The sequence below is a fragment of the Rhopalosiphum padi genome, chromosome 3 (assembly GCF_020882245.1).
Source record: "Rhopalosiphum padi isolate XX-2018 chromosome 3, ASM2088224v1, whole genome shotgun sequence".
Lineage (NCBI taxonomy): Eukaryota > Metazoa > Arthropoda > Insecta > Hemiptera > Aphididae > Rhopalosiphum > Rhopalosiphum padi.
In genome coordinates this window covers 44958259-44982920 of record NC_083599.1, presented here as the reverse complement: position 1 = coordinate 44982920, position 24662 = coordinate 44958259, and the positions used below count along the sequence as shown (strand labels likewise).

The 24662-nt window shown below is 30.9% G+C and overlaps 4 protein-coding genes across 4 annotated transcripts; 2 read left to right on the top strand and 2 right to left on the bottom strand.

The window, feature by feature from the left end:
* The first annotated feature begins 397 nt into the window (after window positions 1-397).
* On the top strand, window positions 398-1212 carry LOC132926448 (uncharacterized). Its single transcript, XM_060990803.1, has 2 exons — window positions 398-486; window positions 575-1212. Exon 2 carries the CDS (start codon window positions 619-621, stop codon window positions 1087-1089), a length of 471 nt encoding a protein of 156 aa, XP_060846786.1. The 5' UTR covers window positions 398-486; window positions 575-618; the 3' UTR covers window positions 1090-1212.
* Window positions 1213-2763: 1551 nt separating this feature from the next.
* On the bottom strand, window positions 2764-5495 carry LOC132928001 (uncharacterized). The gene is made up of 2 exons (XM_060992553.1): window positions 5277-5495; window positions 2764-5073 (listed from the first exon to the last, which is right to left on the bottom strand). Exon 2 carries the CDS (start codon window positions 5061-5063, stop codon window positions 3180-3182), a length of 1884 nt encoding a protein of 627 aa, XP_060848536.1. The 5' UTR covers window positions 5064-5073; window positions 5277-5495; the 3' UTR covers window positions 2764-3179.
* Window positions 5496-5591: 96 nt separating this feature from the next.
* Window positions 5592-6290, bottom strand: LOC132925112 (uncharacterized). The gene is made up of 2 exons (XM_060989533.1): window positions 6063-6290; window positions 5592-5717 (listed from the first exon to the last, which is right to left on the bottom strand). The coding sequence occupies exons 1-2, from the start codon at window positions 6288-6290 to the stop codon at window positions 5592-5594; spliced, it is 354 nt and encodes a 117-aa protein (XP_060845516.1).
* Window positions 6291-6394: 104 nt separating this feature from the next.
* LOC132925110 (uncharacterized) lies at window positions 6395-9178 on the top strand. The gene is made up of 2 exons (XM_060989532.1): window positions 6395-6431; window positions 8442-9178. Exons 1-2 carry the CDS (start codon window positions 6395-6397, stop codon window positions 9176-9178), a joined length of 774 nt encoding a protein of 257 aa, XP_060845515.1.
* Window positions 9179-24662: the final 15484 nt, after the last annotated feature.

The following is a 24662-nucleotide window of genomic DNA, read 5'->3' as shown; positions in this document are numbered from 1 at the left end:
TACGGGTCGTCATCAGCTGGGTGTGCCTGAATAACATGATAAAAGTAGGTAATAGGGAATATTATTGAATAGTACGTAAATACCAAACAAATGGTTATTTTTAGAAACGGTTTTCAAAATTATGTTAAAAAATGTTTGTAGATAACGCTGACAAAAAATTAGTGCACAGGTTCTAACGCTGACCGGAATATAAGCACATAATAATCGGTACCGTCAAACCGGGTGACTTGTAACTGGGAGGTGACTTGGAACAATTGTGTTTTTTTTTGATAACAGCGTTTAATTTTATACTAGATAAGGGAAATAAAATTCTGCCTCCACAGCAATATTTTTCGGAACGTTTTGTAAACGTTTCATTATCATCGAAAATGTGTTATCTCTTATCAATAAGCCATGTGATTCAACCATAATTTAATAAAAAAAATCCAAATTTTCAACTCCTTAATTAAGAGCTGCAAAAGTGGTATTTCAGCTTCAAAATTCAAGGTATTGTTATTTTTTAGTGAATTCCTAATGTGTTATTAGTGTTAATTGTTAAGTAGAATTAGGAAATAATATTATTTACATTTTTCAGGGTTGGTTTTATTTTCCGTAAAAAATAATTGGGTGACTTGGAACATGCCGAACTATTATAAACGAACACCCGGCAGTCGTACTTACCGAAATTTTTCTGAAGAAACTTTAGATAATGCATTGAACGAAATCCGAAATTATAGATTGACTTACCGACAGGCTTCTGATAAGTATGGAATACCAATAAGCACTTTAAGTAGGAAAAAAAACCAACTAAATCTTAATCCCCACGGTGGCCAAACAGCTTTAACTTCCACTGAAGAAGGTAATATTGTAGAAACAATATTATTTGCATCTGATTGGGGTTACCCTTTTGATAGGGAAGAAGTTAAGAGATTGATCAAGTCATACTTAGATCGTTCCGGCCGAAAAATAAAAATATTTAAAAACAATAAACCTGGCGATGATTGGTACACACGTTTTGTATCCAGACATTCTGGTCTTTTGAAACCTAGACTTTCCGAGAATATCAAAAGATCACGAGCTGCTGTCTCAAGAACTACTATCAATTATTAATATGTTTGTTAAATTTATTTTGTGAGCAAAGACTGCAACTTATAAGAAAAAGTATTATTTTGTAATAAACAGTTTTAAAAAAATGTTAAATTGTTTTTAAATTAATAAAAATATGGTTTTAAACACTTTTTTTTTTTTAAAAATAATTGTAGAGTTCCAAGTGACCTTCCACAAATCATTAAATGCAATCTGCATTTGAAAAAATGTATGTTCCAAGTCACCCAACACCCCAGGTGACTTGGAACAAGCACTTTTTATTTTTTTTTTATCTTAATTTACTCAAAAACTTTATTTTTTTTTTACTTAATCTATTCCTTGGAGGTGTGCGACACTGCATGATTTTTTACAGAACCTAATTATCAATAATGAATGTATTACAGTAGTTAAAAGGTCAAAATCGTTCCAAGTCACCCTGATTGACGGTATATCAGATGACACCAATTGGCGTCGACCGCACACGGAGAGTGACGCTACTGACGCCAATTGGCGTTGTACGCAGCGGAAATCAGTATAAACCTTGATTTTGACTAAAAAGTTAATAATTATAAAAATTGATAACTATTCTGATTGTTATTTTAGTACAGTGAATAATGATGTAGTTAAAATCTTCAATATTATAAAAAAAATTAAATACTAGACAGATTGTAGTTGTAGGGAAAATATTTACTAAAAAAACTTTATTTTATCAAAAACCAATGATATCTAAAAAATTGAATATTTTTATTCTAAATAAATTGAATGATGATTTTAGGTTATACTGTATAAATGATATTATTAAAAATATTTAGTTTTTAAATGTTATGGCGGTAACTGTAATAATAATATTGCTATGCCTTTATTACATACTAATGATAATGAAGAAGTTCTGAAATTATTTTTAAATTTGGCCTATAAAAACATAACAATGGAAAAAATAAATAAAAATGAAACAATCAAGCGGAGCTGTTAGTTCTAATAACAGTTTTAAAAAATTAAAAGAAAAATCAATAGAAATTGAACTTCCTCAATATAGTAATCCTTCAAAATCAACTGAATCAAAATTTGATAAGTTTTTATACCTATCAATGCCTATTTAAATTATCTTCGTACATTTGTTAAAATCTGATGAAAAACAAGTTGCTGGATTACGTTATGATCACAGATTATTGTTCGATATACTGGAGAGAATTGAACACAAAACTGATATAATGTCATAAATTATATAGTTTTTATATACCTAATTGTTTCATTTTCACAACTAGGTAAGTACTAGTTTCGTCTTCGTTTTTTAATAAATTATTTATTTAAAGCGGATCATATATATTACTTCGGCGTAGGAAGTTAAAAAATTCCGCCAACGTATCTAGATTTTGAGATAGACAACGTTTGATAAACATGAATTTTGCCAATGTAAACACCATAATATTTTTGTTAGCAGTAGGGGAGACCGGGTCTAGTTGTAACACTTTTAATTTTTGTGGCTGTATCTTAGAAAATAATATTCACTATCAGTTTTTTCTTATACCAATAGATAGAGAATGTTGTCTTGTTTCATATTATGCTTTGTAGGCGCTTAGTTATAAACACCTAAATTAATATAAAGTTGAATATCATAATTTTTTTTTTGTTACATTTTACCCCAGTAGTGGGGTAAATTGTAACAGGGTGTGGGGTAAGTTGTAACACACACAAATATATTGTTTAATTTCTATATTTATCAAAAAACAAATAAAACAATTCTGTTAGAATAATAATAATAGTCATATAAATTAGGTATTTAAAATAAAATAGTTCTGTCATGTGTAATAGTTTTTACACATAAGTAAGTTGTATTAATAAAATAATAACATTAATAAAAGTAGGTATACATATTAAAAAATAACGAACAAAATAATTTAAAATAAAATAGCTCTTTGTGTCATGTGTAAGTTTTTACACATGAGTATAATATTAATAACAGCATTAAAAATAAAAATAATAATAATAATAATAAACATATTAAAAAAATTAATTATAATAAAATCACTTTTCAGTATTAAGTTAGAGGAACCTTCATTACTTAAGAATAATAAAAAAACATAGCTAATTAGGTATTTAAATTGTTCAGTCTTTTAGTAGCAGTTATCACACCTATAAAACGGACTCTTACATTCCCTTGCACAGTCTACATGAGTCCAGAACTTACACTTACTACACTCAATCCACTGTTCATTTGGTTTACTTGAACTGAAAGTTTCCATGCACACTAAACAAAATGTCTCATCTTCATCTGAAGTATAATTGTTTTCCTTAGTCATTTTAGCTTTTTTGCGTTTTGTAGTTTTGACTTTCTGTTTTTGTTTTGATTCAAAAATGTTTCTTTTAACAGCTTTTGCTTTAAATTTTTTTTCTATTTCGTTCTTTTCTGGGGTATCAGTCAACACAGCACTTTTGCCTTTTTGTCTACCTTTTTTATTTAATTTTTGTTCTCTTACTGCCTTAGGATATGGGCGAATACTTTCTGGTGATATCATATCGGAACTTGTTGAAGGTATTGGATTATCAGCCAGTATTTGGTTTAGAATATTAGAATTTGAACAATTATCATTTGACGCTTGAATAGCAGCATTTGAACTCACATTAATTTGATCAGGACTGATGTGTAATTCTGGTTCAAGACTGCTGTGTTCAGGACTGTTCAGGACTTGTTCAGGATTGTTGACTAATTCTTGTTCAGGATGAGTATCTTGATTTATTTGATGTGTTTCCAGTTCGTCAACATCAGTAACTAAGGATGGTGCAAATTCGTCTTCTCGAAAAATATTTCTATCAAATGGCCAAATACCAGAAACTTTAAAACCACTCATTATATTTCGAGGTGATACTGCATCGGGCAATGCCCCAGCCACAATTTGAGGAATATCATATATTGTCATTCTAGACCCTGGGTGCATGGTCATCCACTGATCCATTTCCCTATTAACAAATTTTTTAAAAGGACCATATACACTACGGTCTAGTGGTTGGAGCTTATGTGAGCAGTGTGGTGGAAATGATAATAAAACAATGCCATTATCTTTACAAAAATCAATCACAGGCAAATATAAGTGTGACTCATGGTTGTCTAAAAGCACCAACACTTTTTTTTCAAGACTTGGTCGAACATGATTTACAAAATGTTCCATGAATGTTAAGAATTCTGGACCTTGCATCCACCCAGATTTGTTGGCTGTACCAACACATCCAGCAGGTCCTCCCCTTAAAAAATGTTGATGAAATTTGACCCTAGGAAAAACAAACATTGGTGGTATAGCACAACCGATTCCATTTACTGCTATACACATAGTAACTAAAACACCCCGTTCAGCTGATGTTATAGCACCTATCTGCTTTTTCCCCTTTGTAGCAACTATTTTGGATGGTGTTTGAACTGTTGTTACACCTGTTTCATCAATATTGTATATGTGTTGAGCTTCAAATTTATATTTTAATAACACTTGTTGAAACTTATCCATAAATAAATTTACATTAGCTTTATTGAAATTCATGGCCCTGGATAAACTGGTTGCTTCTGGTTGCCTGAGAGAAAGACTAGAATTTCTTTTTAAAAATTTTGTAAACCAATCAGGCCCAGCCATAAGGTTTTTTCCCCATACCTCAGGATACTTCAGGCCTAGTTTGTGTGCAAATTGGTATGCTAGTTGTTTAATGTCACGGGGGGTGAGTCCAAAATACATATCTGCCGAATTTTTTATGTATTGAGATAGTATTTGTTCTTGGTCTACACTGAATACTTGTTTAGGCCCCTTATATCCTACATTTAGTGTACTAACATCACCATTGTTCATACTAGCTTTAAATTTTGCTACATACCGCGACAGACTGACATGACACAAATCATATTTTTTTGCAGTACTTCTTACTGATTTATTTTCAATGATAACTTCATCTGCAGCAGCTTTAATCAACTCTGCTGTGAATCCTCTATTTGTTTTTCTTATATAGTGTCTAGGCATATTGAAAGTTCTATAAAAGTATAAATGTGTAATAATAAATTAATATGTTATTTAAATACTATTCATGTGTGACATAATTAAATGGTGAATTTGTTTAAAATAAACACTATGATAAAAAATGTGTTACAACTAGCCCCAAACAGTTTGTTACATTGTATCCCAACATGACTTTTTTAATATTTATTGTAAATAAAAAGGTAATATAATACTTACGCTAATGAGTGTTGTTGCAATTAAATCTGCACAACATTTGGATCGAAGTGTGACTGAAACTTGTGATTAAGTTTTAAAACTGTGATAACAAACTGAATAGTAAGATAACAAAATATTTTCACTATTTACTGATAAAATTAGTTTTATGATTGTTATCGCTTTAATAATTACAACATGATTCTGATAACAACAAAACATATAATAATCCTTATTTATGAATCTAACGCTATCTATTAGAATTCTATAGAAGCAATTTACAAATACTTAACGCCTATGTTACATCTTACCCCATGTTACAACTAGACCCGGTCTCCCCTATTGTGACAGAGACGCTTTTACATGCCACCACATGCCCTCAACATTGTTGGTATGAGCACCGGTTTCAGATTTAGAAATTACAGTCAAAAGACGATATCCTTCTTCTTCTAAACAATCATACGCCTAAATATGTTTCTTTATAAATTATAATTGACGGCAATCCTATAGTAGTGGTGTAGCGACTGTTACATCTTTAATTAGAGGTGGGTGGGGTGGGTTCTCTATGTAATTTTTGTATGCAAATAATACAGAATAATACTAAGGAATATTTTAATAGTAAAATAGTTACTATTTTATTTTAACATCTTGAATAAACTATTCAGTATATGGGGTATTATATAGAATATAGATGCATATTATTGAGGGTGGGTGGTTACTTCTTACGTTTCGCTATAACTATATTTTTAAGGATAGCCGCCACTTTATTATCTTAATAAACTATTTTATTTTAAACTTAATTAGGTATACCTCCCAGCAATTACTAATTATAGTTATGCTTGGCAAAAACCAATCTTTTATAACTTTTAACAGTGTTAGCTTGTCAAGAGAATCAATGGGAATGAGGAAATATTGATCAGATCCCCATGCAATGCCTCCGAAAATCCATTGACCGTCTACACGATGGCCATGATGGTATTTTCGTCGCTCAAATTTAGATTCATCTATTACTACTAATTTTCCTATTTCACCTATCATAGTAATTATTTAAAGCGTTCGTATATTAATTTAAACATTAAAATATGTAAATATAGATACTAATCAATTTGCTCATGCTACATACATTCAAAAACAATCTCTGTATGGAAGGCTATGGAGTACATCACTGCAGTATGTTCGGTAATAGAGATTTGTTTCATAATGAATGACAAGCTAACATTTTGAAAATCAACTTAGATAATCGAAGTGGTAAATTAAATTGGTGCAAATCTGGTCAGTGCGTAGTTATGACGACTCATCAAGAAAGCGTCTGTTGTCATTTTGTCAAGAAAGTGAAAAAGTAAAATAAGTTATTGCCGTTAGTGGAATAGTTAGTTATGTGACAAATAATGTTTTATTCAACAAACTAGTTTTAGACAAATATGTTTTAAATATTACTCGTCATAAAATTCTTTTAAATTCTTTTTACGTATTTTAATAAATTATGAATGATTGTGAAATCATAACATGATCGACTGTTAAGATTTACAACAGGTGTGACCGGGGCTAGTGGCCGTTGTGCACTGGTGGTAAACCTTTTGAACACTACGTGCCAAAAATTACCTTTTTTTTTCAAGCGTACCATGAAAAATATTATTTATATAATATTCAATACTGTAAAAATAATTATTGTCATTTTATTGTATAATTAATGTATTATTATAAAAAAGGTAGTAATTTTTAATAAAGTACAGGCGGCACAGCATTCATCTGTTAGTCGGCTTCTTGAAACAGATTTTATAAAATTCATTTCTGAAAATAATGACTCGCATTAATAAGTTGAAGAAAAAATAGACAAAACGGCTAATGTTAATATAAATATGTCTGTGGTTGAATGACCGGGAATGTCCTCCAGTATATATTTTTGTATATTATTATCTGATGTTAGATAAAGAGCATTTAATTGAGGTACATCTTTTCTGTAAAATATATATATATATATATGTAAAAAATTATTTGTAATTAGTATAATTTTTTTTTTAATGCTACTTACACAACCATATCAATGTCAAAGTTTAAATGTTCATGGAGATTTTCCAGATTTTTTACTATGGTCAAGAAAGGATAGAAATATGTGATTTTGAAAAAGTAATACCCATCCTCAGTCAATCCATCATTTAAATTATGAAAATTATTGAAATATGTGTATACAATATTGAACTTCGCGCACATTATCAATAAAGATAAAGCGTCATGAATAATTTTTCCAAATTCTGGATTTTGCTTTCTGTGGATAATTGTAAGTAAATGAAAATGTAAACAATTAAAAATGTATGTATATAATTCTTACTCTTTATTATAATATGCGATACCGTGATCAGATATTTTAGAAAATTGTAAAATGTTGTGAATGGCCTTAGATTTGTTTTTAATAAATATAATATCGTCACTTAATGTTTTAAATTTTTCGAAGAACTGCTCAGGAATAATATTGAAATTGTTAAACGTTTTTAAAACATTGAATGTTTCAACATTCTACTCTAACAATGTGATGGTAGACAAGGTTCTGGTATCTGGTTACTATACATAAAAAATTTTTAAAATAAAATGGTTAGATAAATATATATATTATAAAACGGCTAATACCACTACTTTTAAAATGGAATAATCTTATGGAATTGCATTCCTCAATTTTAAAATCTTGTTCCCTATGTGTTGCCTACTGGCCCCATCACGCTGAATTTCTTCTAATTCATTTCTCAGTATAACGAATTTTTCTTTTCATATGGTACTCGACTGAAAATCTACAAGCTGTATTTCAAAATCATCTGAATACGACATAGGGGGTGACTACTTTTTTTTATTTTACTGGTAGATTAGAATTAGGTAATTATTAGGTTACTAGCTGGTTCAGTCCATATTGTTATAAAACGTATTTTTCATATCGGTCAAAATGTTATCAAAAATGATTTTTGGATTTTGACACGATTTCCACCACTCTCCTTGGAGTTGTCTACGAGTAGAAAAAAAATACCAAAGATTACCATGACGAAAAGAACGGTGTTACTTTTTACGAGTGGTTCAACAGAATGTTACCGTTATTGAACTTCTTTAGTGTGGTATGAAAAGACTCTACGTAATTATTGGTTCGTACTTCAGATCTAAAACATAAATCAACAAATGCAATAATCTGTTTTGTTATTTTTTAAGAACTATGGAATTTTCCAAATTGTATTGGGGCTCTCGACGGCAAACATATTAATATTCAATGTCCTATAAATGGTGGATCGGCATATTTTAATTACAAAGGGGCTAATTCGATCGTCTTACTTGCTTTGGTAGATGCTCACTATAAATTTATAACTGTTGATGTGGGTTCTTATGGTCGGAACTTTGATGGGCATGTATTTGCTGAATCCGCATTAGGAAAAGCATTAGCAAACGGTAGATTAGATGTTCCACCTGATACACCAATAGAAGAAAATGGAGACCCAATGCCATACGTAATGGTTGCAGATGAGGCGTTTCCCTTGAAGTCGTATCTTATGAGACCATATAGCAGGGCAACTTTGGGTGGAAATGAAGGAAACAAAATTTTTAACTACAGACTTTCTCGTGTAAGACGTGTAGTGGAAAACGCGTTTGGAATACTTTCAAATCATTGGAGAGTGTTTAGAACATATATTCAAATACAACCTAAATCCGTAGACAACATAGTACTTGCTGCATGTTGTCTTCATAATATGTTATGCCAAAGCCATGTTATTCAAGTGGATGAAATAAATAATTATGACAGTACCGAAGTTTTTGAAAATATGGCACAGTTAAGATGGAATAGCACCCAGAGATCATTTGAAATACGTGACAAGTTTAAAGATTTTTTTTCATCATCTGTGGGGGCAGTACCGAAGTGCACAGTACGAAATGATTCAGAGAGGAAGAATTAATGATTGATAAACGATCCGAAATAACAAAATGTAAGCCTTGTTAAAAATATTTTAAATTAAAAATTGTTCTTTATATACTTTTAATTATTTTTATACTTTGTTTCAGGCGCGGATCCAGGAAATTTTAATAGAAGGCTCAAAAAAAAAAATGATAATAATAATCATACCTTTTTATTGTTCTATTTTATATTACATTTATTAGTGCCACATTTATTTCAATCATCAGTATTCAACATTTATTAAATTTGAACTTAAAAAAAAAAACGTTAATTTGTTTTTTCTTATATATATTGTAACTGTAATTTTCTCGGGTGTTTTTTACTGAATTCTTCAATAACTTCTTCTGAAGTAATTTTAATATCCCTATGAATATTAAGGAGCATAAGTCCATTTAATCTATATTTTCCTATTGTTTATCTTAGATAAGTTTTTGTTCGTCGAAGTGAAGAATATGTTCTTTCTGCAGTGCAAGTGGTAACTGGTATAACGCAAATAATTTTTAGCAATTCCTTTATATTCGGATAAAATGCAGATGCATGGTTTAATGATTCTATAGCAGTTTTCGGTTTATGTGATCACAAAGTAACCTCACCTCTAACTTCATCAATTGATCCAATTAGATCATCAACATAAAATTTGGCCGATTCAATAATTTTTTCGATGTCTGTATTTTCGTGTAAAAAAATGGTATTAAATATTGTAAATGCATAATCGTTTCATGACCGTGACCTACAAATCTATTTTTAATTTCCTATATTAAATAATCCAAAAATGGTAAGTATAAGGTCAAACGAAAATATTCTTTTGGGTCGTTGGTCAATATATTTTCGCGATTAGTTTGTTTTGAACACGTTCGGGGTTTTTTTACTTCTATCTTATGCATATCGGCTGATATTAATGATTTGGTATAAATTGAATTAAAACTTTGAATATTGTTCTTTCTTTTATTTTCAAACTCTTCTAAAATAGTATTAACCATTTGCAATGATTGAAAATATTCCTAATTTTGATTTTGTAGTTGCTTAGAAAGAGGTAAAGTAATTGAAAATAATTCTGCCAAAACTTGAATTGTAATTAAAAATTCAAATTTCAACATACAATTTAGTAAATTATTAGCTTTACTAGTAGTGATTGTAGTTTCCTCATTAGAGTTTCCAAGTTCGACCAAACAATTTATAATAATATCTCGTATAATTCTAGAAATTGAAGAATTGCATCGTGTCGTTCAACCCAGCGTGTTTCACATACAGATTTAAGTCTACATGATTTAGAATTAGGTAACACGTTCGTTAATGTAGTCTTTAAGTGTAACATTCGTTTTGGTGACGCGCGGAAAAAAGTTATAACCTCCTGTATGTTACCAACAACATTCCTAATCAAAACTATAGAACACGCTTTTGATATACTTAAATTTAAACAATGTGAAGCACAATGTGTATACAAAGCAAGATGCTGAATTTTTAGTATTTGAGCTTGTACGCCTTGATATTTTCCGGACATATTAGCCCCTCCGTCGTAGCCTTGACCACGCAAATATTTTATATTAAGCCCTAAGTCATCTAATTGGCGTAGTATTACTTTAGAAAGATTATAACCAGTTGTATTTTCAACAATAATTAATTTTAAGAAATCTTCTTGCACTTTATTATGAAAAACATAGCGAATGCACAAAACTAATTGTTCACTAGTACTTATATCGATTGTTTCATCAACAAGTATTGAGAAATATTTTGATTCTTTAATAGCATTTACAATTTTACCAAGAATTACACAAGCACAGCAATCGATCAAATCATTCTGTGTAGTTTTACTAATAAAACTAGCATTTTTCGGACAATTTTGAAGATGGTTTTTCAAAATATCATCACCTGAATCTATACGAAATTTCAAAAGCTCTCTAAAATTTCCTTCATTATTTACACTATTTTGAAACAAATCTCCATCATCACGATGACCACGTAAAGGAAAGTTTTGACGACCACAAAGAAAAATTGTATTGATGATCGGGAAAAGGTTTTTTTCGGTTTTCTTCAATTTGCTTTTGAATATTTAAATTTAGTTTAACAGCTACAGACTTCTCAGTATATTCTACAAGATTTTTAAAATCATCCGCTTTGATAATTGAAAATTTATGATAATCGTTATTTGAATGTTTTTTAAACAGTTCCAGAGCTTTTTTGTACTTATTTAATGGCTTAGTGCATAATTGACCTGCATTTTCTTTACTTTTCCCTACTACATCACGAGAAAATAACACACAAGTTCTACAATAAACTCCTTCGTGTTTTTGACTATAAGATAACCACGGAAAATGGTTAAGCCATTTTAATTGAAATTTTCTTAAATCTTTATCTTTGGGAAAATTATATTAAATATCCGGTCTCCATATTTTTGTCAATGCAAGATATTTTTTATCATTACTTAATTTTGAACTTTGACTGTCAATAAAAAAAAAACATTAATGATCTCTGAGAACTGACAGAACGATCACGTTTACAGAGAGATTTAGTCGATTCAGAGTAATTTCTAGAATCCGACATCGTAAAATAATTATTATATATTTAAAGCCGTGTATAATAAAAAACCGTGTTTTACTAACTATTATATAATATTATATTCGACAGGCAGTCACGAGCTGACTAACTGAGATGCATAAACAAAATAATAATAATATGGCAATATTATTGACAACGAATGCCGAATAATAATAATAATAATAATAGCGATCTAATAATAATAATTATCTGTGCTTTCCGCCGTCGCGCGTCGTCATTACAATGTACGAGTATTTTACGAGATACGACGATAGAAACTAACAAAAGTTGTTGTTATCGTCATATGAGACATTGAGACGACGGCGGTGGAAAACACCGATAATATAATTCTTATTTTTAAAAATAACACAAAATGATATTATGTAATTTTAAATTTATAAATTTATTATGTTGGTGGCTTAAACGAACGACAGGGGGTGCCCGAGCACCCATAGCCCCCCCTGAATCCGCGCCTGCTTTGTTTAGGTACAAATCACAAATGTACGATAAATAAAAACATAACTAATAAACATTTATTTTTCGTATGATGTATTATTATGTATAACTATATGAATAATAAGTATAGGTATGACGTGTATTGTGTATAATATGTCAATATGCAAGTATAAATTATTAAAAACTTAATATCGTACCTGACATTTGTAAATTTGCACCAATCTCTTCCCATGCCTCTTTACGAATGTTATTATCTTTATAGTCGACAGAAAAAATGTCGTATAAAGACTTATGTTCCCGGACATTTTCAATTAATGACTCCTCAAATGAAGACATTTTAAAAAAGATAGGAGATACAAACAGCATCGACCGCATTCTGGAGTAAAATGATCGTATTTTAAATAATACGATACTATCACACGTCACACGTTTTTCAAAATTGTTTTAAACGCGTGGCGTGGAATTGAGTGGGAATGCGTTGTGTGTTATAAATATGATCACAAAATCGAATAATAATTAAAAATAAACGCGTTAACGCGCGATTTAAAATTATCGGCGTGTTAACGCGTGGCGTATAAAGACATGTTAAGACGTGGCGTGTGAATAGTGTGTTCGCGCCATAACGCCGCGATGTATAATAGACGCACACGCAATTAGCATGCGGCGAGTGATGTCCGCGAATCACTCCCGCACACACAATAATAATATAAAAAAAGATCGGCGATCGACGCAAATGTATAATAATAATTATAACGCTGTCGGCCTACGGCACACACTGCGATCGACAAACGTACAGTCGGTCAAACTTAGGGTTTTTGGTCGATACACGACGACAAAGTGGTACACAAAAAAAAATGACTAGCACCCGCGGTCACGGCGAACAATCCCGGACGGCGGTGTAAAAAATAAAACATGGCCGGACCGCTGGACAACCGGTGATCAGAGACGCCGGTCGCCAAAAGTTCGCGCAAGCGCACGTCGGCGTCGGAAAGTCAGCGGGATGACAAGACAGGTGTCAAACGGACACATTGTTTGTCACAGGCGCAAAAAAGGTTCAGGTTCAAACACGTACCAAGTACAAAAGACAGAACTTAGGTTAGCTCATTATGTAGTATTTCATAATTTGAACTTCAGAAGTATTGATCACTTATCTCAATTGCCTAGACTTATGATGAATGATTCAAAAATTGTTCAACAGATTTCTTTAAAGCGTCCCAAACGTATTAAATTAATAAAAAATGTTCTTGCAAGTGTTTTTGAAGATAATCTAGTAAAAGAAATGGAGAATAAAAAGTTTTCTGTATACCTATTTAGCAATATTGCCAATATTGGTAAAATACATTTCAATCAAATTAAAACACATTTGCTAGATTTGGTACCTGTTGATGCTAATCATGGAACTACTAAAGGCCTCTACATTTTGTTTTCCAAGAGTTTTGAGAAACTAAAACCATTTATTTTAAAATATACAAATAAGCCATACCATAGGAGTTTTCGGTGACCAAAATATTGTTTATTTTAGTTGTTGGTAGATATCGTTAGCTGTTTGGTGTCCAGTATTTGTATACAATTATATTTTCTGTGAAATCAGAATCTATTTTTACTATTTTAATATTTATTGACTGAGGCTTCGGCGTCGTGGCGTACACGAACGTGCGGTCACAGACGCACGGCAGTCGGCAGCTCATCGTAACTCATAATATAGAGTGCACAATAGTGATTAGTGCACAAAATATGGAATATGACATAAAAATATTGTTTCGTACTTTCGCTTACTGAAGTAGTTTACAATTAAAATAATTCTTATATAAATTGAAGAATTTTATCTAGAATAGTATTGAAACTTATTTTTGATATTTAAATTAATTAGTCGGATAATTAATACGATAAAAATAAAAAAAGAACCATAAAATATTGAACTATCGAATAAAAGATATCGAAAATCGGGCTCTATTATAATTTGTTTCTTTCCTTTTCGCTTTCCAATGGTTTGATAATATTAATTTTACCTTAACTAGTACTAGGAAATGATCGGAATCACCATCGGCTCCTCTTTTAGACCTTACATCCTTAATACATGATCTTTGTACTTTGTCAACCAAGACGTGATCTATTTGACTTTGGTTAATTCCTCCTGGTGACGTCCACGTATATTTCTTTATATTCTTCCAGGGGAAGAAACTACAGCTCACTATGAGGCCATTAGCTATTGCGAATTCAACTAATCTGATGCCGTTTCCATTACTCATATCATGTACACTTTCACTACCAATTATAGGTCTATATACCGTTTCTCGACCAACTTGTGAGTTAAAGTCTCCTAATATAATTTTTAAACAGTGTCCTGATAGACCATTGTACACTCTTTCTAATTCATCATAAAACATATCCTTCAGGTCTTCTTCGCCCGTTTCTGTGGGTGAGTATACACATATCAGTATAATGTCATATTGTTTACCGGCTATACGAATATGACAGATGCGGTAATTTATTAGAGTAAATTTCTTTATAGAAGGTAACAACTGGTCATTTACTAAAAAACCCACTCCATTCTCATGCTTTCCATTGGATGACCCACTATAAAATAATGTCATTCCATTGGTTCTCATGTCTCCTTCCCCTGGCCACCTGACCTCCTGCAGCGCCACTATTTGAACGTTCTTGTATTTCTTCACCGCATTACTTATAGACTTAAGTGCGCCTAGTTTATAAAGTGATCTAATGTTCCATGTACCAATCTTGTATTCCAGTAGTCCGGTCCGTTTCCGAGTCGTATCCAAAATCTGAGTCCGAGGCATGAATTGTATTGGTTTCATAACATAACACCCCCCAGGGGAAGCACTTTATAGTGTCACGGGTATGGCGAACCCGGGGCCCCGAGCCTCACACTGACTTTAATTAGTTGGTGTAGACTGGTCCTCCAGGTTGGGGGTTGAGCGGCGGGCTAACAACCCGTCCTCATAAAAAAATACTAATGTTATTGCCTATTGTATAAGGGCAATAAATTATCAGTGGGAATGTTATGATGATGTTAAAGACACAGTTACAATTAAATCTAATACAATGATGTAATTATAGAGTTGATGCGGAGTTACTGTTTTATACTAAATTATAAAGTTTCTGTATTATACTAAAGATTATAAACTAGGTATAAAGACATTTATTTTTTTGTTTTTTTGTTTTAAAATATACAAATATTTATGTTATCCATTTGTTTAATAATTTGAAATCTTTTGTTATTTTAAAATTTATTTATTTATTTATTTATTGAATAAACGGGCGTGAGCCCAGGTTAAATAATTAGGTGTACAATACAATCAAACAATAACATAACATGAATAATAACAAAGTATAAGCCTTAAAAATTAAACTAAACAATGAAAACAAAAGTAAACTATTAAAGGAACAACGGATCCTCATTGGCCAATTTCATTATTCGCGTAATAGGTTCATTTTTTAGATAGTTTCTAGTGCAGAAGGGAATTAAGAAAGGATGATTATTGCGGGTGGACCTAACAGGAACTCTAAAGTTAATGAGAGAAAGAAGGGATGGGGAATCGACCGAGCCTGTTAAGAGTTTGTTAAGGAAGGAGAGATTATTGAAGCGACTACGGTCAACTAGGGAGGATAAGTTAAGCAAACTGAGAAGGGGAGTGTAATCGTGAGGGGTGCAGTTTACGTTAAGAGAATGTTTCATGTAACATAGAAATTTTCGCTGAACTCGTTCTAGTTGAAGACAAGCATCACTTGTCTGGGGATCCCATACAACTGAGCCGTATTCTACGATTGGACGTACAAGTGCACAATATATTGCTTTGAGAGAAGCGGAGAGCTTAAAGTCACTAGATATTCTTTTGACGAAACCCAATACCTTAAGGGCTTTGCATGTAACTCTGTTTATGTGAGCTCTAGGACAAAGAGAGGGAGTAAAAGTAAAACCGAGATCACAGATGCTAGAGTCAGCTGGAATCAAATTAGAGCCATTCAATGAATAAAGATGTGTAATAGGAAAGCAACTTCTTGTGAATGTCATTGACCGGCACTTACCAATATGTAATGTGAGACAGAGAGATTCAGCCCATGCGGAGAAACTATTTAAATCATCCTGGAGTTTGTGACAATCATCGACAGAGTTAATTTCGAGGAAAATCTTCATATCGTCGGCAAAACAAAGAAGTTTGCTATGTTTGAGAGAGGAGCTAGCACTGTTAACAATCAAAGATAATAGAAGAGGTGATAGATGACCCCCCCTGAGGAACGCCTGATGGAGATAAAAATGTGTCAGATTTAGTGTTGAACAAATTAACCCATTGAAATCTATTTACTAAAAATGAATTGAACCAAGATAGGATAGGATCCCCAAATCCAGTAGCACGAAGAACAGAGACTAGAACCTCATGGTTAACGGAGTCAAACGCCTTAGCAAAGTCGGTATAAATGACATCAACCTGTGTTCCATTTTTAAAAGATCCGAATATGTAATTGCAGAAAACAAGGTTACAAGTAACCGTTGATCTGCCTGGACGGAAACCGTGCTGTTCATTGGCTAAGATCAAGTTAACTGAAGGCTGAATTGCGTCTAAGACTAATGACTCAAAGAGCTTGGAAATATGTCCTAAAATAGAAATTGGTCTGTAATTAGTGACTAACGAACGGCAACCAGATTTTAAAATGGGAGTAATAGAACCAATTTTCCACATGTCAGGAAAAACACTATCATCGAGGGATCTTCGAAATAGGGTCCAAAGAGGATAGAAAATAATGAACCTCGTTCTGTAGAGGAAATCGCCAGGTATTCCATCGGGTCCAGTAGAAGACACATTTCCTAAAGTATTAAGGTTGAGGAGGACATCGTTTGCAGAGAAGTAACAGTTGTTAGGTAAGTCGAAGAACTGTATATCTAATGTCTGAAGATTTGAAGTAACGGGCTCTGAAGAGTAAACCGAACAAAAATGTTTAGCAAACAGATTGACACTTTCCAGCTTACAAGAACTATTGACACCATTTAAAGAAACTGTGTCCGGAACAGCATTGTGGGAACGATTCTTGCGCACAAAATCCCAAAATTTTTTGGGATTTGACGATAGAGATTTTTCAGACTGTTCGACAAATTCTTTATGACATTTTTTGGAAGTAGATTTAAACTTTGCATGAGCTTTATTCTTACGATAAATTAACGATTTGAGGTCTTTAGATACCCAAGAGGGAAAACTGGATTTATAGAAGCGTGATATGGGGACAAATCTCAAGATTGAATTATGAAGAGCATCAGTAAAGGTACAAACCGCAGTATTTAAGTCAAGGTTGGATAGAGTAGAGTACCAATCGAAGGAAGACAAAAAAGAAATTATAGAATCGTAATCGGCGTTTTTGAAATTCAGAAAGGAATGTGATGAGTTACATATGGTAGGAGTGGAGATATACGGAAATGATATTTTTAGAGGAGGATGATATGGGTCAGGTGGTACAAACGGTTCAAGAGATTGGGTAACAACAACGGAGTCTATGTTACAACAAATTAGATCAAGTATAGAACACTTAGAGTTAAAAATAGAATTTTTTTGGTAGAATCCATTGAAAGCAAGTAGTTCAGGAACACATAGTACACGAAGAGCGGACGAGGAGGTATAAGTAAGGCCATGTGAATCATTAGACCAAGAAAATGGTTGAAAGTTTAACTTTGAACTTTGCAATTTTTATATGATTCAATTGGATAATAGTTTAAAAGCAATAGCTGTTTCTACAGACTTACCTACTAGCTTTACTATTTACTATGGTATTTATCAAACATTTTACCAAGTCTTGTAATAAATAACCAAAATATACTAAGTAACTTGAAATGGAATCTCAAAGTCGATATTGTGATGTATATATTTTGAATAGGTACACCTACTTTTAGTAATCTGTACTATCAATTTAACTTAATATGTAATGTAAATATATAGTATAATTTGATAAGTTCATTTTTTTCTTTTATTTCTCTAAAATATACAATACAAATGTTAATTCTACTTTATCACAACCTTAAGATTTTACACTGTTACGTATATTTTATATTGTAGTCCATCGTGTGTAGGCAACCAACGCCTTTACGACATATACAACACGTATTTAACGTTAAGTTGTCGCATTACTCGTAGCCAGGCGTATGTTTGTGGTATTTTTGTACGCTTCGCCACCAAGATTGAGCCAAATGAAATCTACAACCCACTATTTCAACGTTAGGCAAAACAACTTCGACGGCTTTGTAAATTGCTATTTCAAATACTATTGTGACCCGTTTTGGAGAAAATTGTCTATTAAATCTATTTGCCAGAGTATTCATTTTATGAAAAGTATATTATATATAAATTTCATAACTTTTATTCAAGAATAAACCAAAAATTATAGGAATATAATGACCATTTTTAAGTATATGAATGGTAAACATTTGAGGACAAAATTTAAATGTACCATCCATATATTATATTGTATTTTTCAGGTAGTAACTTTAAATTTGTGTTACAAGAAAATATAACCACATGTTTTACTATATCATTCAATAATAAAAAAGCTCACCTTCTTTTGTCACTGATTTCATATCGTCTAAAGCTTTATATTGTATTCCCGCAAGGTCAGGAAGAATCTTCTCACGTTTTTCAAAAATAGTTTTGCTTATTCTTTGAACGTTTATAATATTAGTATTTAATTCCGGGGTTTTACATATTTCTTCCATAATAATTTTTTTTAGTTTATTATGAAAATCCTTTTCAGCTTTTCTTTTACGAGCTGTATTAAGTATTTGACGACTAATTAATTCTTTGTATATGGATCATGCTTTATGTATATTATATTATTGCTTGTGGAATAAATTGTATTTGTTTGATTTGTATATAATATAGCAGCACACTTACGATTAATGCATTTCCAACGAGTTGTGCCGTCCTATTTTGTATTAGTTTTTGACTTATAGTTTTCAAAAATTAATAAACACTTTCCCAGGTTACTTTAAATGAATTCAGCCATTATAAATTGTTTTTAAGATTTTTTTAAATTTTAAAAAATGTCTATCACGACCCGGTAGGTACTAAAAAGTTTGCTAGAACACTTCTTTACTGAGTGTTTATAATTGTTTCATACAATGTGTGCGTGTGTGTGTGATAACATATAATTGGTTTTCCATAATATTATATAATATATGAGATAATATGAAAACGATGAGGTACAACATTTTGGCATTACTACTATACTCTATTGCCTATTGAGTATAGTTATTAATTTATTATAGTTATACTTTAGACACATGATTATAACTGATTGGATAACATTTTACAATATATTATGTCAAACAAGAAACAACGCTGGTTTATCTTTACTTCCAAAAAACCAACTATGAACAAAATTATATACTTACATTGAAGAGTGAGGACTACAAAAATAGTAAAATTTGTCAAACAAAAATTAATTTTTAATTTAACCTTTTCAGACCTAACCAAATTTTTTTTTTCAATATTATGTATAAATATAGACTTTATAATAAGTAAAAAATAAAAAAAAAAAATCTGATCATTTTCTTGGAAAATTCATGCTAGTACACTATGGTGTGGTGGCTTCAACTGATGTGAATTATTTGATGATAAGAGTAATAAATTATACACATTTATATTTATTTACACATTAATAATTTTAAAAGGTATCTAAAACGTCTAAAACAATACAAACTCCTAAAAGTAACTATATAAAATTAATAAAAAAAAACAAATTTACTTAATAAAAAAAACACTGGTAGGTACCTAAGTATTTTTAAAACGATAAAAAAAAATAGTAAAATTATGTTATTTCATTTAAATGGTACTCCCTAAAACACTTACTTTTCCCATCTAAACACAAATGTTGCTTGCATTTTGAACAAAACATGCGTTCTATGAGTACACGTCTTCAGTTTACATTTAGTGGCATTTTTCAACTCATCAAAATCTGGTAAATGATCCACCATATTAATTCGAAGTTTATCTGATGGCAACTTGCCATCAACTTTTCTATTTGATGAAGTCGGAGAAGCTTTATTAGGTGGTTCATAATCATCTTTTGTACAAGAACGTCCTTTTTTTCGTTTAGTCGTAGTTGGTTTTCCGACATTTATTAACCCATTAGCCAATTCCATTCGAAAATGTAAAAGATCATATCTTTTATTTTTTAGTATTTTAAAATATTCAGCGTCTTTTATGTACGTTAGCCAGCAGTTTGCGGCAGTCATGTCAAAAGCATGAGCAATCATGCGTAATGTCCATTTTCGTGATTTAATAAACGTTCGATAATAACTAATTAATTTGTCCATATTATCAACGCCACTCATAGATTTATTATATTTTTGTACTATCTCAGGTCTTTCGACATGGAGATAGGTTTTATTTTTCTTATCCCAACGTCTGACGACATCTATATTTCCAGATGTAATAATATTCGATGCCAAATTAACCACATTGTTGTCAAACCATTGTATAAGACCAATGTTACAACTAGGTACATCGGAACGAACTTCAAAAGTAGTCCCTCTGGCCTCTACCCATTTTTGCCAAATTTTTATCCGACAGTATTGGTGGTTTCGCAAACCGATTAACACGTATCGTACCAGCGGCACAAGTATATTTGCTGCAAACGTTCAAAAAGATTGAATGATGAAAAATAATTGTTGAAGTAAAGAAAATGTTTATTTTTTTTAACGATTTTGCAAAGATGTAATACGACTCCTGGACCTTCACTAAATTGTTTTTGAACTTGTGAATCAATTTCGGTATTAGCACCTTGATATAGCACAAAGTCGTATACAACGCCACTTTCGCTACATGACATAACAATTTTAATACCCCATGGGTTAGGTTTATTTCTTATATACTGTTTTATTGATAAATGGCCTCACCAAAACAAGGTTCAGAATCTTCAACAGCTAGATCAATATCGAATGATTCATCTTCGGATTCAGAATTAGCATAATATTCATTTAATTCTCGTTCTATTTCTTCATCTGTTAACTTTTTAGTCATTGTGGTAATTTATTAATTTATATTAGCGAAACAAATCACAATACAAAAGCAAAGCACAACAAGAACGTAGTTCGGCACAATAATGTATGTCAATGGAAAACCATATATAAATACTAAATACCTAAGTACATAAATGTAAAGCTATTTTGGTATAATTGTATCTGTTATGTTTTTCGTTACATGGGTAACAGTGTAACACGAAAAAAAAGTATAAAACACATAGGTAAATGAAACACTATAATATTCTGTGTGGCTATTGGCTAGAACTATTAGTATAAGAGCTACAGGTAAAGTCACAGACAATATTGAGATCCCCTAAAAGATCCAAAATGTAAAACATTAAATAACTCCTTGGATATTTGTGATAATTCAAAGGATTAAGTCGGGTACCCGATATCATATTCAGTTTTTTGTGTCAAGTTGGATCTCAGATATTTAATCTCTTATACTCTCTTAAATTTTTACGGTCCGACTTCTAGATACGGGTGTATCAGCATTTATTTCTAAATCTAATCTTTTGGCAGTATTTAATATTTTTTTAGCTTACTCAATAAGATTTTCGTTACACTTCGCTAGTAGTACTTAGTCGTCTGCATATGACAGAATTCCCATTTTGCAACTACCCTATTGTATTCCGTTATCTTTACAATGATTCCCCCGGATCACTTTTTCTAAATCTATATTAAATAATATGGGTAATAATGCATCCCTTTACCTTAAACCACTCGTTACTGGTACCCCCCTTGTGATAAATATTGCCAATTTTGATTTTTATTTCCGCTGTACGCTCTTTTTATCAAGTTGATTAATTTCTGGGGTAGTTTGAATTATTTCAATATATTTTAGAGGGATTCTCCGTGTATACAATAATATACTTTCTTGAAATCGTTTAATAACTCAAGCAGTTCCTCGTCAAACTCGCATATTTTCTGGAAAATTTGAATCAAAATAAAATATCTGGTCTGTAGTGGGTCTGAAACCTGTTTGATAATCACCTAATATATAAAATATATTTTCAATAAAAAACAATGTCGAATTAGTCATTATAAAGCAGTGTTTCCCAACCCAAAGGGCGCAATCAACCATCATGAATAGTGACTGGTTTATGGTTATCGGATATCAATAAAGAAACAAGTGTTTAGACCTAAGTCTCTAAATACTCATAGCATAATCATTTTATGTATTTAAAAAAGGTGATATTTTTATTCAAGTTACAGAGGATATGATATTTTTGAAAATCTACAAACAGGGCTTAGAATAGAAGAGGATGGGTTTTTTTTACTGAACACAATTTTTTATGAAAATAATATATTACTAAGTGCATTATAGGATATTTTGCAATATTTCTAATAAACATAAGTTGTAACAAATATATTATTTAATTCTTCAAAAAAATTAACCTCCTATGTGAGCTGAATATAAAATATGTCAGATAATTTTATAACTTCACGTGTGCATTCCGAAGAAATGAAACACTAGCTGTTAGGTTGTACCCATTTCACTAATTGAAGGTAAATTAGATCGTGTCAACGGAAGATAATACAATTCTGAGCCATTTTCAGGGTTCCCGGAAAAACCAGAGTATAGCAAATTCTGAAAACTGCCTAGCAATTTTTTGACACCACTTTCGAACCGATCGGACAATGTGCCGGTGCTGTGTCAAGTTGGCACCGGGCATACTTGAAATTTGATTTTCACTTAAACGAACTACTAGCAAATTCTGAAAATTACCTAGCAAAATCTACCAAATTACTAGCAATTTTTTGATATTAGAATTATGGTCGTAGCATATTATAACGAAAGTAAGAATAAGTATGCTAAGCATTTTAAGGTTAGAATATTGAGTAATATTATCTTGTTGTTATTAATTTTCATTATAATGAGGTAATTGGATAAATCAAATACAAAACAATTTATTTTTCTAAGTCATTTTTTTATTTCTCTGAGTATATAACATTATTTTATTTACCAAATTTGTTTCTTCTATGTAGCTTTGAAAATGCCATTGTATATATAAATTAATAGTATACTTAACATTTTAGGTCCCATGAATATTGTTTTGTTTTATATTATAACAATGTAATTAGCATCATTATTCATTGTTTAAGTATGGCATTTTGTCCAAATTTGAAATAGAAATGTCTATAAAAAAAAATTATGTTATTTAAATTATTAATTATTATTATCTCCATATAATATTTTACAAGCCGTCTATCCAAATATTCTCGATAGTGTTCACTGTCTTCATTTTGACAATACAACACCATTAATATATATTGAATGATTTTTTGTTCTCGATTTCCCGTTCAACCACAATAAGAAAAATGGCGGTTAGGTTCTTTCGACATGAAATGAAATACGTAATATTAAATTATGAGGTATTATAATTTCAAACTAAGGACTACAACCCTTTTTTTTTTAAAAAATAACCATAATTAAATTCCCATAAGCACTTAGTTTTAAATGATTTTAAGATCAAAAATATTTTAAAATAAGAAATAAGAATTCATGGATATCATCATAGTTGAGATTTTTATTTTTTTATTTTACTAATATAAAACTACGATAGCTCAACAAGTACAATATAGAACAAGAAAATTGTATAGCTCATAACTAAAAGATAATACTGATCAAATCTACAACCACGATTAAAGATATACGTTTGTATATCTTTAATCGTGTCTACAACTTACGACTCTTGTTATCATTTTTATCAAAAACTATTTACAAAAATAAATAATATGAACTTGGTATAAACTGGTAATGAATTAAAACATAATATTATTTATTTTGTGATGGTATAAGGTATTAACTATTTTTTGAATATTACATTACTGTAAACCTTGAGCAACAGTGCAACACAAATGTCTAATGTTTATTATAATAAAACGATTAATAATCATTATTTTTGTAAATTACATAATAATTATGAACTTGTACTAACTTAAATACTTAATAGGAATGCTTGAATGGACTTACGATATTATCAGTTCATTGGGACATTAAGTTGAACCCCGATGACGTACTGGATATTTTGGCGAAAAAGCAAAAAGGAAAATTGACTTGATGTTATAATTTATGAAAAATATATTTTATTGTCTTTGAAAACCATTATTATACCATTTATCTCATTTAATTTATAATAATAAATTAATATGATATTGTGATCTATGAGATTTAATGGTCAAGGTGGGCGTGGGGAGCATAGCCCCATTAGAACGATAATATAAACTTATATCCCAAACCCACCCCAGGACCAATTCCAAATTACGCCACTGTTTGTTCAGAATAACCACTAACAAAATAAGCTGTGATTTATTTTTTTAGTAAGACATTGACATGTAAACTAATGTCTAAAATGTCTTGGCAAAGTGTACACTTCCATGTTTTCATTAGTGAACTATGAAAGGTAAGATCACTAAGATACAATAATTATAAGAATAAAATATACTTTTTAATATAAAATACTTG